The sequence below is a fragment of the Silurus aristotelis genome (genome assembly GCF_946808225.1).
Source record: "Silurus aristotelis genome assembly, chromosome: 4".
Classification (NCBI taxonomy): Eukaryota; Metazoa; Chordata; class Actinopteri; order Siluriformes; family Siluridae; genus Silurus; species Silurus aristotelis.
Window position 1 is genome coordinate 1,574,712 of NC_139577.1, and position 19,232 is coordinate 1,593,943.

The 19,232-nt window shown below is 38.2% G+C and overlaps 1 protein-coding gene across 1 annotated transcript in view; it reads right to left on the reverse strand.

Moving 5' to 3' along the window:
• The window catches only part of pcsk2 (proprotein convertase subtilisin/kexin type 2), a 30,762-nt gene extending 12,585 nt beyond the window's left edge, over positions 1–18,177 (reverse strand). The window contains exons 1-7 of the mRNA XM_083539197.1: positions 17,634–18,177; positions 16,342–16,446; positions 11,716–11,829; positions 11,231–11,339; positions 11,065–11,102; positions 2,740–2,816; positions 1,314–1,402 (exon numbers count right to left, since the gene is read on the reverse strand). Coding sequence (XP_083395323.1) covers positions 1,314–1,402; positions 2,740–2,816; positions 11,065–11,102; positions 11,231–11,339; positions 11,716–11,829; positions 16,342–16,446; positions 17,634–17,816 — 715 coding nt within the window. The 5' untranslated portion in view covers positions 17,817–18,177. The remainder of the gene's footprint in view (positions 1–1,313; positions 1,403–2,739; positions 2,817–11,064; positions 11,103–11,230; positions 11,340–11,715; positions 11,830–16,341; positions 16,447–17,633) is intronic.
• Between the last annotated feature and the right edge of the window lie 1,055 nt (positions 18,178–19,232).

Consider the following 19,232-nt stretch of genomic DNA (forward strand, 5'->3'; position numbering starts at 1 on the left):
AGAACCAGGTCATGTTTCTTTGCTCCGTTTTATTTTGGACATGACGATCACTATTCAGCTCAGCTCATACTCATACATTTTTCTTCATATATCTAAGGTTCCATGCTAAATACATGTATACAACCAGTTATTTTTATTGTTCATCTCTATCGTTCACCTTCTTTCTTTTTTCCCTGGAAAATAATGTACATCTCCTGTACTCTTCTGGTGCAGTGTTCCTTAGAGCTGGTTCTAATAAGAATTGATAGAGAAGTTAGCTAAATGCGACTAGAGACGACAAGTGCAATTTGGTAATTGCTTTCGTTTCTTAGCGAATGCTGTTCGGAGTGTTGCGTTTGTACCACCAGGAGGTGGATGAATGGTTTAATTTTAATACCTACTCATGTAATTACTTACAGTTGCGAGCCATTTTCCTCTTTTTCCAATTGAGTGTATTGTAGTTATTTCAGTTAACTGCCAAAAGCATAATCGAGAAGGATGTCCATGGCGTTTTAGAATATCTACAATACTCTAAGCTCGTCGCCACGGCTTGCTCATCAGGGACAAATTCACACCATTCACCTTAACTGTTGATTTGTATAAAGCTGCTTTGAGACAATGTCTGTTGTGAAAGCGCTATACAAATAAACTTGACTTGACTTGACTTGACTTCATATAATCACTGCGAATAACCATATTTAAGCCTGTGTAGCTGTCAATCCACAAACGCTAGCGGTTCATGATACAATCATTCAGCATGGGTTTTCCAAATACGAGTTGGTATTAGGGCCGGTTCGAATCATTTTCCTCCTTCCTCCAACCTTACAGAATAAATAAAAAGCACATGGGGAAAAAAAAATCATTTCTAACCTTTTTATTTATACAAAACCTGCTCTCAGTACGTATATTTATTTATTAAATATGCATATTATTTAAATTTAAACTAAGGTAAAAAAAAAAAAAAAAAAAAACTTTGAAAGGTCGTCTGGACCAGCTCTTCTTCTTCTTCTTCTTCTTCTTCTTCTTCTTCTTCAGCCATGGCCACCTAGCTGTGATTGCTGTTCTGATTTATAAACTTTTACATTACATAAAGTATTTTGAAAGTGAGCTCCCGACGCAACGTCACTGTACAGTCGATCAGGTTGCCTGTTCTGCCTATAGCTAGCACAGGCTCGCTTGGCAACAAGTCTTGAGGGTAAAAAGAAATAAAATAGGAACACTGATCAACACCTTTTGTACCGGGTTTCAAAATTGTGCTGATTACGCTACAAGAAATTTCCTTTCTATTTGTGTGCTTTCGACAGAAAAAGACTGAGAAACATTAGAAGACATACCCGCTACTTTGGAATTGTAGGCCACTCCTACACCACAGATGTTGTTGTTAGCTACTGCAGACACCTCTCCAGCACATCTGGTCCCGTGGCTGAACATTTCCATTTAGAAAAATATTAAAAGTTATTAGGATAGGGTACATTGGCATTTAGAATTTATGAGCAACATTGCTAACATTGCTAACACAATATAATATATAATTAAACCAATGTAAGGCCATAAGTCACTCGCTCCAATTTCAACTGCAGGCTTTTATTGGAGATTCAGTAAATTCATTCAAGGCAATTAATGAGTCTCTAAATCAAGATCAGGGTCTGTTGTTCCACCCGTTACTGCCTGATGGTGCTACATAAAAAGAAGATTCTTTGTTGACCGCACGTCTTTAAGACTCGCAAACGAATCTTACGCAATCAAAAATCCACCGGGAACCTCCTCAGCATGCTGGCATTTTATAAATGGAAATCTATTTGTGACGAGTAGGATAGAAAATGTGGTTTATGGACAGCTTCGTCTTTCTAAAAATATCCGTAGCCATTATGAGGAAGCTGCGCACGGTTCTCAAACCGGCACAGAAGACAAACACGAAGCCCGAAAGAAAGCCAGCGCATGAAATACAAGCGGAATACAGAGCTTCTCAGAAATACAGCTTTTGGGTTTAATAAATAACTGTCTGATTAACAGGCAAGTCTTTGACACTAATGATATTACTGCTGCCATCATATTCCTCACACACACGCGCACACAGAAAGAGAGGGACAAAGAAGCAGCGATGCTTCTGCTCTTCCTTATTAGAAATGATGGCCTCGAGCTCTTTTTGGGTGTCACAACGTGCCAGGATTTATTAATATTGAGATTTTGAGCGTAGCTGTAATAAAGAGGGAGTCGTGCTCATCTGCACTGCCTCTGACCCTGCTGAGCACCTTCTGGGTGCCATGTACCACTACACACACACACACACACACACACACACACACACACACACACATTCTCCCTCTCAAATTACTCTTATTCCATTAATCTGCATCTAAAACATACTATATTATGAATACACACATACAAGGGAATATTCAAATGTTATAAGGTGATATTCTGATGTTGTTCAGCCCTTCTGTGTTCCTTGTTTTTCTTGGTCACACCTCCGCAGACCTTGACAAGTGAGACACAGTAAGCTCAGTGTGCTGCGAGGCGTCAGCGTGGGCCATGTGCTCCATATTAATGCAGCCAAGCTGAGAGCCCAGAGAGAAGATGACTTAATAGGGCTATGTGTTAGGAAAATCGATAAGGAAAAAAAAAAGCAAGCAACCCTCCGGCCAACCAATGCCAGGAAACTCAGGCTTGGGTCACTACCCTGATCTTCCTTCCTCCTCGCCCCACCCACCTTTGTGTCTTGAGTCACAAAAGCCGAATGACTGACAGACCGCTGATTACCTGTTAAACCAATCATCCGTGTAGCGAGGGTATGGGTATGGGTCATTGCTGCTGAAGTCGTAGCTTGCCTCTGCGTTCTGAAATAAGAAGGAAAAAAACAAGTGAAAATACATGTCAGTTCTAATACAAATTTCAAGATGTGAGTAAAAAACTGTTTCCTACTGTTTCTACAGGGTAAAAGCGAGTCACATAACAAAGCATCATATACTGAACATGATAAAACTGTAGATTAGAATTTTAACCCAATCTGTTGATCTACATTGTATTTGCGTCTGTTCTTGTGCCATATCTGTATTCACATTTGGACATTCGTGCTCCTCAGCCACACTGATGTAGGTGAGAAGGTGAGGAGTGTTCAGATGGTTTCGAGATCAGAGCTCTATAGCAGATTACTCGGGATCTTTCCTCTCCAAACCATGTAAAGCATATCTTCATGGAGCTGGCTTTGTGCACAGGGGCATTGCCATGCTGGAACAGGTTTGAGTTTTCAAGTTCAAGTGAACGCAAAACTTTGTTTTTACCGCATCCAAAGACATCCTGTACAACCGTGTGCCTAGAGCTTTGTGGTAGTCTGGAGAAGAACCCAATATGTCAGGGAAGGTCAGGTGTCCATAAAGTGTATTTACTGCAAATTTTTTATTCAGATTTGCATTGTAACATCCTTAATATAAAGGACGGGTAATCAATTACCAGGGAAATAAAAGTGCTACGTTAATAAACAATATTAAAATATAAAACTTTTGTTTTAAATTTCATGTTCGTTTAAAATATATGCAAGTAATTTTACATAAAATGAAAAAGGGACGTCAAATTATTCGAGGAAAACGAACGTGAAATACCCAGAAAAAAAAAATCCATAACACTGAAAAATGTTCACATCATTTAAGACTATATATAGATCCTTTCATCAGAAAATATTTTCAGTTCCTGTAGAACTTCTAATGCTGCTATTTCATCAGAGATCTTGCAAACAAAAAAGAGACATGATACGATCTGTAAAGCCAGCTTGTGTAGAATTAGTAGCTAATACATTTCAGGGGAAAAAAGAATCCGCAAATTATTTACATGTTGCTGAGTTGGAAAGTGAACGTGTGACAATAGAAATCCATGATGACATTTCAAAAATCGCAAAAAATGCAATAGGATAAAAAAAAGCAGAGTAAAACCACGGCGAGGTCTTAAAAGGAGAAACCAAATGAAGCAGAAAATAGAGAGAAAAAATACATCGTTTCTTTTAACATGTTTACATCGGTAAAAAAAACTACTGCTGCGACGCGAATACGACGTATTAAAACACTACTTCGATTAAGGCGCTTCCTGAGAGTCACATAGAATACAGATTAACATGGCAGAGGTAGAGCTGCATCTTCCTGAAAAGTTTTTTTTTGGCACTACAAAAGCGTCTGTGTAAAAGGGCCATGTGTAAGAAGTCAGAAGTCCTGTGTATTTTTTATCAGATAAACTGTTATGCAATAAGACCATAATAGCATTATTCCGACTGGTTTGAAGCATTTAGCGAACATCATTTCAGCATTCAAGGTGCACGCTATAACTCCTTCTCACGACGAAGCAGAAGGAAAAACAGATGGCTCGAAGACTCTTCGTGTCGTACGCAACCAATCACCCTGACTTCCTCAGTAGCTAATGTCAAGGAGAGGACCACATGCAAGCTAAATGTCCTCTGGGTACATCATGAAGGATGCCTGCTTTCAATGCATCTATGTACTAACGCTTTGATCACGTAATACACGATTTATGGAAATACAGACTTTTTAAAATCCAAATCCTGATATGATGTGTGGTTTTTGTTCTGAAAGCAGCATGCAGGCACATAAATTTAGCATGGATTTTATTTAGGGGTGATCCACAAATCGATGATAATCCATTATTATTAACAGAAAAACAGATGAGGGTCAAAGCCAGGAAAAACAACGATCTTCTCGCTCAGACACATTCCTCGGACTTAATTAGCACTTGCTAAAACTACACGTCTTAAAAATCCCTTTCTTTAGGTACTACTTTTGGGACCTTGAGCAGGACCACCTTCAACCAGGTATCCCAGGTCACATATGGAAAAACCCCTCAGCGCAGATGTTTGTTCAGTGAAAGCAGAGCACTTGGATATTTTAAAGCGAAAGCAAGTGCCTGCTAAACCTGCTATTTTCACGTGGATGGTGAAATTACGGTTTACAGGAGCTGTTTAGTTTCTTTGTGAGACTCTTTAATCGTCATGGGGGTGTTTCTACGGCTTTAAAAAATGATAATGGCAATTCGTTTTATTGCTGGGAGATGGCACGCTCAAAACACAATGTTCAAAACTGCAAAATTGGAGATGTTATCTGGGAGGTAAAGATGGCCCTGTATCTCAGCAGGACAATAAGCAATCATGGTTGTCGGTGATCTAATGCATACAGAAGAGGGAGGTTCACTCGCTCCCTGATGTGTTTTGCAGCCCTGAGCAGCAGTTAGAAAGGACGTGCTGGTGTTATGTGTCTCTGTGCGTCTCTCATTGTCATCGAAAGGGAGCCGTCATGAACTAAGGGTTAGAACTAATTAGTGGACTTGAAGAACTGGGTAAAGCAAATGGTAGAAAATATGGTGAAAGAGCGAACGGCATTTACTTCACAAACAGTAGATGTGCTTGTCTCTTGCTAATGATTTTACTAACAATTGAATTAAAAGTCATTCTTTTCTTAGACGCACATGTACAAGCACATATGGAAACCAAATGGACCGCATCGAATTATGCGAGGAACCTTATTTACATTTCTAAAGAAGAAGTAGGAGTAAAATATCAAGTGGAAAAAGGCAACTTGCTACAGCAGATGGGAACTGGGCTTCGTTTACACATATTTTTTTTAAAACAGATGTGATTTTATGTGTATACATTAACCAATTTTCCACTTCTCCAGGCAAAAAAGGGTTAGGTAGAACATCTACTACCTTTTAATCAGGAGCATCATTGAAGTTAATGAGCATGAACAACGCACCAGCAAAACAGATCATTTTCATAGCATTTGTTTGAAATATGTTAAATGGACATCAAAGCATCATGAAAGTTATGGTGATGAGACCGAGGAGGAGCCCGAAAGACTACTTACTGCTGCTCTGGTCAGCACTGCACTACTCAATCTCCAGGTCAACCTCCATTTTAATGAAAAATGTGATTGAGATGCCAGGACTTGTGAAACAGAGTCACCATTTACAAAGCGTACAAAATCACTCCATGGGAATGTGTGAATTTGTCACATAACAAGGACAACAACGTCAGAATTTGGATGATCCAAAAATCAGCTGACCTGAACAAAATAAAGATTTGCAAATTCGAGATCTGATCCGAGCTGTTTACATTTTATGCAACGATTATACGATCCGTGTCAAAAGTCAGCTCGAGTATCTCAGCATCACAGCTCTTGATTTCTGCTCCTACGTCGAAACACTGCTGCAACACTAATTTCCGTGCTTCGCACACACAATCTGAAAACCTCGAATTTCTCAGCTTTGAGAGACTAGAATTCATTAGGCTGTTGTTGAAAATATCCAACATAGAAACCACTGACGGCTCCAGGGATAAGTATTCTGGCTGGCATTTGCCAGGATGAGTCAGTGAGAGACAAAGGGCAGGCCTCTCAGCTTGGTGCTCTGTAAGGTGTAATGGCACGCTTAGAGCAGGTATCCTGGTGTACATGGCTGATGGCTGAGGGGTATTGACACTTGCATCAGATCACCGGAGTGGTTACTTTTATTTATGGTGGGCAGGAATCGCTGACATCAATGCCATGGAGACGAACTGACTAAAATCCACACAATTTCAAATGTCACTGATGCACCAGAACACTAAAATCGTTTAATTTTGTTCCTCTGAACATTTCCACCGTGATTCATTATCCCCATTTACACAGCACAAAGTTATTACATGTTTTAATGACCACATCATTTTGAACTGAATAACTTTCCATTATAAAAAAAAAAAAAAAAAAAACTCAATTAAAACCGTAGCTCATTAAAATCTGTAAAATCTGTTTTTTTTTTGTTTTTTTTATGGCTTGCTATGATTTCTAAATTCTTCAACACAGTTTTTATAGTTATTAATGCCACTGATTGGCTGAATGGCTTACCATAAATAATAGGGTTATATTAATTCATTGGTTCTTATGTTATCATTTCTATAGTACAAGGTCAAAAACAGATTTTTTTTTAAAAGTGCTGCTAATTATTTACAGTAGAAGTTTAATTTGTCTGTGATTTCTAGATTTTTTTTTATAACAGTCACATATGTTCTGAAGTCCTAAGAGGTCATGCATATTTATTTATTTTTTGTTTTCTCGTGATCTCGACATAACAAACATCGTTTCCTTGTGAACCGTACTTTATTTTTCTACTCAGCATTACATTCAGCATGTTCTAGAGCCGGCATGATTGCAGAATCATGGATGATTGCATTCGCTTTGATAAGGGACCTCTGTCAGGTCTGCAACTGCAACTATCCCCAACGACAATATATCATATCATCGCCAGGAAACTTGAGGGACCAGGACTATGCTCTTATGCCAAATACACAGAAAAGTGAAGTGCAAGATCACAAGAAACAAGTCGTAACGAGAAAACAACTTTTGTTATGGCGGGAAAATTATGTTGTGATCACAAGAAAACAACAACAACAACAAAAACATTATAATGCATGGCCGCTTACGACTTCCATACACATAGGTCTGAAGAGTTTTAAGGAGTTTGTACTTTCTGGTTTTTTGGTCAAATGTTTGGGTTAAAATGTGTCTTCTTTAAAATCTATTTATGAAATACGATGTAGTTTCAGTAGTAATAAAGCCTCTTTGTAATGTAGCATAAATCTGACCTGCAGCTAAATTTTCCAGGTTCTTTAACAATGGAAATAGAAATAGAAACCTTAAAGTCATGCAAATACTCGTAACTTCCCTAAAACTGACTTCCAGCAGCAACAATAACAGACCGCAAGTCTAAACAGCTCAAGCTGATTACTGGAGATCTAAAATAATAGGTTGCTAGATGCACCATTACCCTTATATAACGAAAATGACGGGTAATTACTGAAAAAAAACCCAACTAATATTACATTCTTCGAACAATTCACAAGCCGCCAGACTGTTCTAGCTAAAAAGACAATAAAACATACTCCAGAGATTATCAGGATTTCCTTACTCAGTAAGAGATACAAGGTTTGTACAGTGCCAATAGCATGCTGTGCCTGAGTGCATGTTGTCAAGATGTGCTCTTTTCAACTCCTCTTTTACGTTTGCCGGTCCATCTTACTTAAAAAGATGTGGTTCATGGCAAGAGCTTTTGGCGGCGCAGGATGACATTCATGATGGCGTAAGTTATGGCCTTGACTTATGCTATAGACTGCAATCTGCTGAATTTTCAAAGTAACCCAAAAAGCAGTCGACAACAATTGAATAAACACCTAAACTGTACACCAATCACACAAACAAAAACCCCAGAAAGCCACTAGCTCAGCACAGATTAACAGACCTACACAACATCAACCAATACAACTCCCTTCTTGGTTCTTGGTTGTTGGAATTGCAGCATTTTGGTACAATTACCGTTTCTGATTGCAGATAATTGCGCTCCAAAGAAACATTAACATCATAGCTAGTTACATAGCTAGCTAGACAACCGGATGGATTAAACTTGCTAATCGCATCCTCATCATAATCAGGAAAAAGATTGAAAAAGTCTAAAATATCGTTCTTTTTGAACTACCATGCGAATGAATTTTCAAAAAGCAAAATTCAAATGCAATAAAATGTGGTTTTCATTACCATTGTCACATTATGCAAGATGAGCATAGAGGAAGAAATTTAATTAAGTGTCCTATCAACTGATCCTCCTCACTTTCATAAAACCAATAAAACGCTTGGGGCAGCATGTTTCCTGCCCAAATAATTCTCTACTAGCACTACTTTTTGACCATTACATGCAATAATTAGTTTCTGCATGGGGAAGTGATCCCATGACGTTTCGAGGCATATGAAAGTAGTAATAGTGGTAGCATAGATTTAATGTCATGAGCAAAATAAAGGACAAATCAACTATGTGCTACCAAATAAACACATGTTCTAGTCACTCAAAAGAGTTAATTAGAATTTCAATAACATTTAAAATGTATGTCCAAAATAAAAAAAACATGCAATTAATTGGCAGTGATGCGATCATATACAGACACATCTGCAAGGAATCATCCAAATGAGAAGATACTTGAAAAGAAAGCAGAAGGTATCATTATATATACACTATGTACATTCTACACACTGGCATGTTTTAAGGTGTCTGTCGAACCTAAAGAATTTAGACGAACGTGCATCACATTACAACGGATAAAATACTGCACTAAACTGTTAATATATCTAATTTCCACGTTATATAAATAAACATGTTAAAAAGATTAAGATGGGAAGTTCTTTGCATGTAAAAGATATCAAGTTATTGCCATGGCAACTTCATGGGGGGAAAAGAAATATACATAAAACTGCACAGAGCTGACAGCTTGAGCTTGTTATCTGTTATGTCTGGCAGAAAGACAGAGAAACAAAGAAAGGGGGGGAGAGAGAGAGAGAGAGAGAGAGAGAGAGAGAGAGAGAGAGAGAGAGAGAGAGAGAGAGAGAGAGAGAGAAAGAAGAGCTCTGGCAAACCTCCATTTGGCTGCCACCTTAAAATGCAGTCAAGTGCATTCAAAAACCTACACTGCTCCTTCAGCTGAGCAAATTTATTACAATTTATTTTCTTAGGAGGCTACAAACGATCTTCCTCCACTAAAAATAGAGACAAATAAAGCAGCGTGTCCTGCTCCTCAGGCACTGTAGAGCTGGGGTATTGTATACGCTGCAGCAAAGATGCCTGCATGTGTTCTGATAATTCAGAGGGAATGGGGAGAGCTGGAGCTCTGGGTGAAATTGGTGCTAAATAAAACAGTAGTGGGAAGGAGGGGAGGCAAGAGAGCGCAGAGGAAAGGAAAGGAAAGAGGAAAAGAGAGGAGGAGAGGGGGGAGGAGGCAGTAACTGACTGTTTCAGCCTGGCTCGGCAGGAGACATCGGCCCAGCGGAGCGTGCGCTGGCATCACCCAGCGACATAGATAAGCAAAGGTTATTTTTGGGTTACGGCTCCTTGATGTTCTAAGACATGGTGAGACTTGAAGCCCACACACTTCAGTCAAAGGACTACGAACTCCGATATCAGGACATCACCTGAGTCGAACATAGCACATATACCTGTTTTTAGTGTGCATTCACTAAAAAAGGTGTTTAAAGAGATATTGATTCTGTTGCAGTCAGATCTAAAATCTCTCCTGGCTGAGATTAGTGACGGGGGAACGGCAGCATTTTTCATTGCTATGATGCAGTTACGGAAAAAACCCTTTATTAGTTTATTATTATTTATTAAATACGTATTCTGCAACAAGGAAGAAAATATCATGGACAATTCAAGCGAATATGATTCGAATTTAGTTTGGAGTTGTAAAACATTAGCGCAATAAATGCATGAATTAATGAAAAAATTATTTGAATTATTCATCAAACAAAAATGCATAAATTTCATTCTTTTTAAATGCTTCACCTTTTGTCTCTATACCAGTTTTTATTGCATTGGACTTTGAATTGGAAGGTCATGAGTTCAAATCCCAGCCACACCATGCAAACCATTTCTGGGCCCCTAAGCAAGGCCCTTAACCCCATAGCTGCTCATTTATATGAATGAGATAAATGTAAGATGCTCTGAATAAGGGCGACTATTAAATGTCATAAATGTAGGACAGCATTGATACATTGCACGATTTATTATCACATAAAATTTATAATATATGAATTCCTTTTTTTAGTTAGACAGGTTACAAATCTCTTGTTGCAGAAAGACTTTATGAAAAATGCTTTTTCCTTTGGTGAGAATGCGATTAGCTGTTCCACCTCGCTGCCTCCTGAGTATTCCAATTATATATTCTATTCCAATATATAATAATTGCTAATAAACCGCTGTATAAATGTATTGCTCTGTAACGTCTTGATATTAAAGAAGTTAAAATATTTCGCTCGTCTGTTTCCTGCATCACATCAAGTTTTTTTTTTTTATATCCTTTTTTATTTTTTCCCTTTCTCTCTACCTTCCTTCTTTTCCTCTCCAAATTGAGCTCCGCAAGACTATGGCATACCGTGAGTTTATCTTTTTATATAGTATAGTCATAAAATAAGATAATAACGTGCATCCTATTGGTATCTGTTTGTATAAGATTCAATAATATTTCATATTCGGTTATATCCATATAGTAAACCAAAAAAGGTGATGTTTACTTACATAATTGGAAGCGATGTCTGGGTGTAAATAGTCAATACCTGTTTAAATAAAAATACTTTATCAGTGGTATAAATTCATATATAAACAAAACAGCTTATTCAAAGATATGACACAGGTAGCTAGAAGTTAAGAAATAAAATAGGAAGAGAAATAAAAATTCATATACCATCATCCATGATGGCAATGGTCACTCCTTTTCCGGTGTAGCCCATCTTCCAAGCCTCAGCCACGTTGAGGTCCAGCCCGGGAGTGCCGTCTGCCTGCCCAGTGTTTATCTAATCAACGGCACAATATGGACTCCGTTCGCATGAGTCGAACACTCCAGGTGTGTGGACGTTATAAAATTAGTCACAGCCACAACAACGTTACAGAGCAAAATAAAGGTCACTGATAATAGACCAGTGCTGGGAAACATTTAAAACTGACAAGCTCAATAAAGGTGACATTCTGTTTTCATAAGGCAGACATAGTTTCCAGAGGATGATAAAGTTGTGGAAGAATAGAGAAGGCGTGTTGAAGATGCAGGATTACGCCTGACACTGATTGCTGGTGAGAAAAATCGACCATTCTGATTAATTTGCCATGAACATCTATGGTAGTGAAGGTCAGATGTAAAAAGGCACGGAGACAATAAACGTTGTAATTACTTACAAGGTACCACTGCTTGGTAAAAAGTGGATCGTTCAAGCCGCTGTCAAAATCACTGATGTCTCGATAGCCTCTTTTCTGGCGCTCGAATCCTTCCTGCGCGATCACGTTTTTTACCTGTGACGCAAAATTTAAACCGTTAACACGGACTGAAATCGTTTCCCCCGTCACAAAAACATTTACAAAAAGCTTTTTTGTTTATGATGGAAATACTTTTTTAATGAGAGTCTTTTAAATGACATATTTATCACTCTATTAAATCTCATGGGCTGCACTCCAGATCACAACAGAAGCTGAAACCTACAGAGACCGGATGCGCATTTAGCAGACAGTATGTGGTGTGATAAGGCCTTTTTGGAACAAAAGAATCCCTGTTCCAAAATTTGCATGTTCTTTCACTTTCACCAAACAGGCACGGCACAGATTAAAGACCTTCCATCAAAACTATCACTATATACAATAATATAGAAATCCCGATACTTACTCTGCATAATTTAGGTCCAAAATATGGCATTCGACTCAATAAACTCTATCAGTATTCGCCAATTTATAGATATAAGGTGATACCGGAAATTATAGAATAAACGAGCAAGTCTATAATTAAAGAGGAAGCCATGTCCCAGTATATTCCTGCTTGGTGCTGTCAATATGTTCAACAGTTGAATTGAATATGCTGAAATGGTATCCTGTTTTTAAATGAAGACATATCTTAGCTCACATGGGATACAAGTTATATAAAGCACTTGCTGTCTGATGGTATGATTGAATATGTACATATAGACCACATCAGGTTCCACGTGTGTCAGCCAAGAACAGGAATGTACAGGATTCTACAGTAAGCGGAGGCTCACCAAACCTAGTAATCAGCTCTACAGGTGGTACCTGGTGGACCCTCACTGTTTATGGGTAACAAAAGTGGGATCTGATTTGGTCTCACGCTTTATTATTTTGTATGTTCAAAAAATGCTTTTCTGCTCATCACGGCTGTAAAGAGTGGTTACTCGAGTTACTTTAGGATAGAAAATTAGAAAAGTACAAGCTCCGCATACCATATAAAAAACAAAAATATGATGAATATCTCATCTTTAAATGAAAGAGGAATAAGGAATAAAAGCTGATTTGTGTCGAAGGATTTTATGTCACATGTCCAGTATTAAAGGCCAAACAAAGCATTGTTAATTTTTTGACAAAAATTTATAAAAACCCTTACATCACTTGTCATAGCTTTATGAATAGACTATTAATTAGCCTGTCAACAAGAGACATGATGAACATGCTGTTGAATTTGAATATACTAATTTCATCCTGCTGGCTTGCTTACTTTAGTGGCATCATATATCAGTTATTCCAATCATAATTTCCAAAAGATTTCATTAGTTGCCCCTCTGCCCATCGCTGTCAGATATGCAGATAAGTGAATATCACCAGCTGTCATGTAAAATAAATGAGAGTCAGGGGGGAAGTTTGGGGGAGCAGGTAGCTTGCTAAATGCTATTTTTAATAAAATTCTTGTCAAGCCTTCAAGAAAAATGGTTTAAAGAAAATGACTAAGAGAGGCGAGAATTCACAGCAGTGCCTTGTTTTTGATTGTTAAGCTTTGTATAAATTTTGTGCTGTGGCCTTTGCTTTTTTTTATTTCAGATTAGGTAAAAACTAGCCAGTCTAAACAGTCTGAAAGGAAAGGTAGACTCACAAAAGTCTGCAAATCTTTCAAATATATACATTCTAAACATTTGCTTCATGCACATGCTGTTATAGAAATTATTCCATGAGTGGATTATGTGAGGTGGCCCGACAAGGCATTCATGGGTTGCCCTGTGAGTGTTTTATTCCTCTTACACCACAGCAAAGGATTACAAATTTTTATTTATTTAAACATTCATTAAACCACTAAGGTTGGGGAATATCCATGGATTAAAGCTTGGTTTAGGTAATCAATGCCCTACAGATTTAAAAATTGTGATATAGTATTTGTCAATTTAAGTACAACCATATACCATTTTCATACAAGAATTTTCATATACATTTTGTAAATGAACAATGGAAATAACTCTAATTAAGTGATCCCTGCTGCCTAAAACCCTTACGTTTATGTTGAGCGCAAAAATCCTTTTGGATAAAATATGTATCGTTACAACACAGAACAATGATAACCATCATCCGTTTTTATTTCTGATACCATACTGATTCGCCAAAACTCAATAAAATACCGACAAGTGCTATAAAAACAAATATATGCAATGTTGTCAGCCTTAACTGTTACTTAGTTAGTCCTCTCTCATCAGCTCTAGCACTGTTCATGTGCCATGAGCTATAGGACATTATAACAAAAGCTTCAGCAGTCAGCAGCTGCTCCTCAAAACGGTACCCAAGACCCAGTGTTTGAAATTGAAGCTCCATGACATGTAACAAAGTAAAAAAAAATAAAAATAAAATCAATAAAAAAATCAGATTACAGTCTAAATAATTTTCAGTGCACGGACTTTACGGCATGGTAGGTAAAAGGTCATGTGTGGTATATAATGAGGCAGTTACTCAGCAGCTTAAATGGACAGAAAAGGAACAGATAAAGAGGATGGAGAGCATAGCAAACACCGGGATTGTCTCAGAGTAAACAGTCAACAGCTTGGGCACTGAGCATGAGCTGAGGCAAAGAAGGAACACGGGAGCACAGGATCAATATGGGCGCTCTATAACAACACTTGAATAGTTGAATAGATGAGAAAAGCTCGTCTATGTCCTTGCATTGATCACCGAACGGGTAACCAGCTTAAATCCGTGTGGTCCTCTGCTTAACGTTTACTGATTCCTGACACACGAATTGATGAGACGCTAATAAACCTAATGATTATTTCAGCTTTTAAATGTGTTGCCAGTCATTTTAAAATGCACAGAAAATGTGCATTTTATGCGTTTTATACAGAAAAGATGTTTAATAGGAACACCTTATAACCCGGCTCATTCATGCTATTATGGGAATCACCTAAAAATGCAATCTCAATTTCCGATAGTTTGAAAAGCATCCAGCAAGTGCAGGTTAGAGAGGTTAGAGCTCTGCTAGAAGGATACAGTAACTCCAAAAAACATTCTTTCCAACCGTGGTGAGCAGAAAAGTATTGCAACATGTTGAACATTGAAGCATATGGGCTAAAACTTAAGATGATCAGGAAGATCTCAGATCAGGAGGATCTCAGATCAGGAGGATCTCAGATCTGGAAGATCTCAAACCCAGAAGATATTAAACCCAGAAGATCTGAGGCTTTAGAGGGCACCACCAAAACCCAGCTAAAGACTAGAAAAAACACAGACTTTTAATTGATAGAATTTTATGTAGCTCACAGTACTTATATAAATCAGGAAATGATTAGAACCTAAGCTAAAACTTGGTGACCAGCAGCTCCTTATTAAATCGTTTACTTCCCAAGGTTTATCAGCTACAAAACGCTAAAGATGTAAAAATGCAAAAAATGCTCATAAAAAGTGTTTATGGAAATTATGCCCTTTCAATCCTTTTTCTCTGTCTTGTGTGTAAATTTGCTGATAAATACACTGCTTCTGCCGGAATTCTCCTCAAATAGCAGCATAAACACTACATTCTTTCTTATTCAGATGTGTATGATGATGAGCCTCAGTCTCTCCTGAAGGCCATGTGTGCATTCAGCACAGCAATTTGCATAAATCTACCCTCATGAATTACTATATACAGTAGAGGCGGAAGCAGCAGAATCGGTCGCTCCCCCGGCATCCGTTTTTATTTCCACCTTTTCCAGCAAGTCGGTTCAACATGATTTTTCAAGGAAGACAAAGCTGTGGAATGCTGTGTGTGTGTTAATTGTGAGTTTTATAGCTTATATTTATTTCTTCGCCCAAAAAATATTGCAAGGTGAAACAACTGCTAGGAACAAAGTGCACCGTTATTTTTTATTAACAAACCCGGTGCACTTTAAAACAAGTTTTATGATTCCTCCTAACGATGAGCTAACTACTTGTTCGTTTTGTGTGCTTTTTACAGTCAAAAGGGGCCTATATATCGTACAAATCATTTATTATTTTAATTTTCAGCAAGGTGCAGTTTGTACTAATTGGATGGCTAAACACTAAACCAAATAACGAACAAAGTGGAGCAGCACAATTGAGATTTTTTCGAAATATCTGTTTTTCTAAATATTTTTTTGCTTATAAATGTGAAAAGTGAGCTTTAATTTGGAGAAGTGGTAGCTCATTGGTTAAGGATTTGGGTTACTGATCAGAAGAGCGGGAGTTCAAGCTCCAGTAATGCCAAGCTGCCACTCTTGGGGCCCTTGAGCAAGGCCCTATGCTGAACCCAACTTACAAACTTCGAATTTTATATTCTTTAATTTTTCCCCATTAGGGCATAAGCCTTAAAGTTGGCCATGATTGATGCAGTGCATAGGTATAAATAAATAGACAAAAAATACTGTAACAATCTAAACTGCTCTTCAATCTCCATTAATGCTATTTTGTACAGTATGTTGAGATCACTGTCATTAGAAAGACCTTTAAAAACGTTGTGATAAAAATTTTGCATCCTCCCATTAACTACTGTTTACCAGACACAGAAACTTGGTTGGTTTCTATGGGAACTAAACTCTGAGGTTGTATTCTTACCCTTCGGTCCTTGTCCAGATGCTGGCGGCGATGAAGGCTGCGTTTCCGTTTTGTTTTGGGAGTGTCCCGAGGGTAGAAATGAAAAAGTCTCTCACCGAATGGGAGCTTGTGGAAAAGACATACAGAATGTGTGAGGGTTTTATAAAGTAAAGGCTTAAGGTGTACATAGTTGTGAGCCCAGTGATGAAACAAATATAAAGTGTTTGTAATGGTTTACATTTCAAGGTGGATTCAAGGCCACTGGATTGGGCGTAATAAATATCCATTTGAATTCATATTCAAAGTTTTCAACCAGGTGTATAATATCAGCTCAAGATGTCCAAGTTTAGATAAAAATTTACATTTAAGCGAGACAAAGTATTTCTATTGAGCGGATCTCACAAAATCTCTCACGCTGTATCACAGAAACTATGCAGAGATCCAATTACAAAGTTGGATCACTGAGAAATTTTCTGTTATACAGAGTGTGAGATCTGCTGAATCCAAACACTGGTCTACAATCAGGGAACATTTTGAATGCCTAACCAGACAAATCCTGCGTTCCACATCATTAGATATTGTAACAGTCCACTGCACACACACACACACACACACACACACACACACACACACACACACACACACACACACAGTTCATATCATGACATTTGCCCAAACTACTCACAATAATAATAATATCCTTTATTCAGTAATAAATTAACTTTATTAGGACTGAATAAGTAAGTGGTATGATACAGAAGGTGAACGTGCTTTAGAAATGGATGACGAGCGACGGGTTTCAGTGATGTGTGAACAGGGAGATGTATTTTCTATTATTAGAAAGAAACCTTTGTGGAAACCATGCAGTATATATATCCACACACCTCATGTTTTGTTTAATAAACAATTGCCTTTTATTTCCATAAATGTCTACTCTTTGTTTAATATATTCATGTTCTCATGCTCAAGTGTCTTTATTATGGTGTGTGAATTAAAAAACACTCTTGTTAGTGAACAGAAAACTGATCAAACTGTGGTTCGTAAACTTTAACTGATTATAACGCAAAGCCTCATTTCACCTTAAAAGGAGGGGAAAAAAAAAACAATTACTGGGCAAATGTTAATTGGCTCTGAAAACTTTCTACTTGTAAGTGAAGAAATGACTCTTCAATTCTTTGTAAGCTTTAATAAATACTGATAATCTGCTAACAGGCTTTGCAAGATTGTTGTTTTGTTAGTAATTTTGTTAAGTTACAGTAACAAACTCAGTTGTAAATAATAACCTATATAGGTGTGTTTTGTGATTTTCTTACCTGCCTGGCACTCCCAAAGCCGTACTCAAGTGCAAGTTGGTGAGCATCTTCATTCCCTCCTTCGTGTAACTGCACTAGAAGATGGTTTGTAAGAAGTGCCTCCTCTGTGGCTCCTATAAAGAAGAGCAATGCAGTAAACATCATCAGGACCGCCGCTGTCCCGCATTTCACGGATCCGAGCATCTCTTTTGTGTCTCTGTGATGTTGAGGGATGTTGTTGTTGTTGTTGTTGTTGTTTTGAGAGATAGATTAAATAACCGAAGACTTCTATCAATGTTTGCCAGGATTCCAGGTTGTCTTCTTCATCCTGTGGATTGTTGTGGCTCGGGAATGAAGAGTCGGAACAACGCCGTCGTGCGCTGCGCGAGCCAGGGTGTGCGCGCAGCAGGGTCGGGGTCGGGAAGTGGGGGGCGACGCCGACGACACACACACACACTCACACACACACACACGATTCTACATTTCTCAACTCGAGCGCTTTCATCTATAATTCAGTGGCCTGAACGTGTGGGTCTCACTCACGTGACGCTCCGCCAATTGCCCTGCAGTGGGCGTGGTCACGTGCAATCAGACTCTCCGCCTCTCCGTCCCATCGCTCGCTCTCTCTCTCTCTCTCTCTCTCTCTCTCTCTCTCTCTCTCTCTCTCTCTCTCTCTCTCTCTCTCTTTCTTGCTCTTATTTCAGCACCATGGAGAATTCCCCAGTCTGGTATAGTCTAAGCGCTAGAAAATAATTTTCACTTCACTCAGTTAATTATTCAATTTCCTAATTGATTAATTACTGTTAACCGTTAGATTTATTATAATGCTCGAACTGTTCTTACGTCACAACATGTTCGAACAATTTCTGATTTGTTATGATGAATTAGTGCTTTATGACTCTACAGCAGTGGTGCCAAACCTGATCATAGATAAAAATTCTGGGTCTATTTAAAGGGCCAAACACTGTCAAGATTTAATAAACAACAAGACAAAGAGGATAGAGAATACAGTGTGAAAACACAACAGTCAGTACATTTTGTTCTCATGCATCATTTGCTTGAACAGACTTCTTGGCATCTTTTCTTGGCTGTCAGTTCAGCTTTGGAAACTATCAGGATAAAAGTTGTCTACAAAGATATGTAGACAACTTTGAGGCATGAGAAAGAAACCTTAAGACAAACCAGAATCAAAAGGGAACCCATCCTCATCTGGGTGGCATCGACTTATCATTTATTACAGTTCCATCGCTATTAATTATTTCATAACTGATAATAATTACAGTTGAATTTCATCCTCATAGTTGAGCTGCTCAGTAACCTCCAAACATGCAGAGCATAAAAGTAGACTGCAGGCAGCGATGGGGCATCAATTTAGTGATGGAGCATGTAGACTCTGCTGTGGAGGTTATAATAGATGTATGATATTACATCGCAGGCCAAATATAATATATCTGCCAGCAAGAGGTGTCCCAGGGGCCTTGAGTTTGTCATGTCTGCATTACAATTCACGTCTACATGTGTATTAACTGCTGTCTATTGAAACAGCTTAATGCTGTAATGGACACATTACTCATAACATTAAAAATCCAAAAGTCTTTGGAGTTATATTTTCCAATGTAT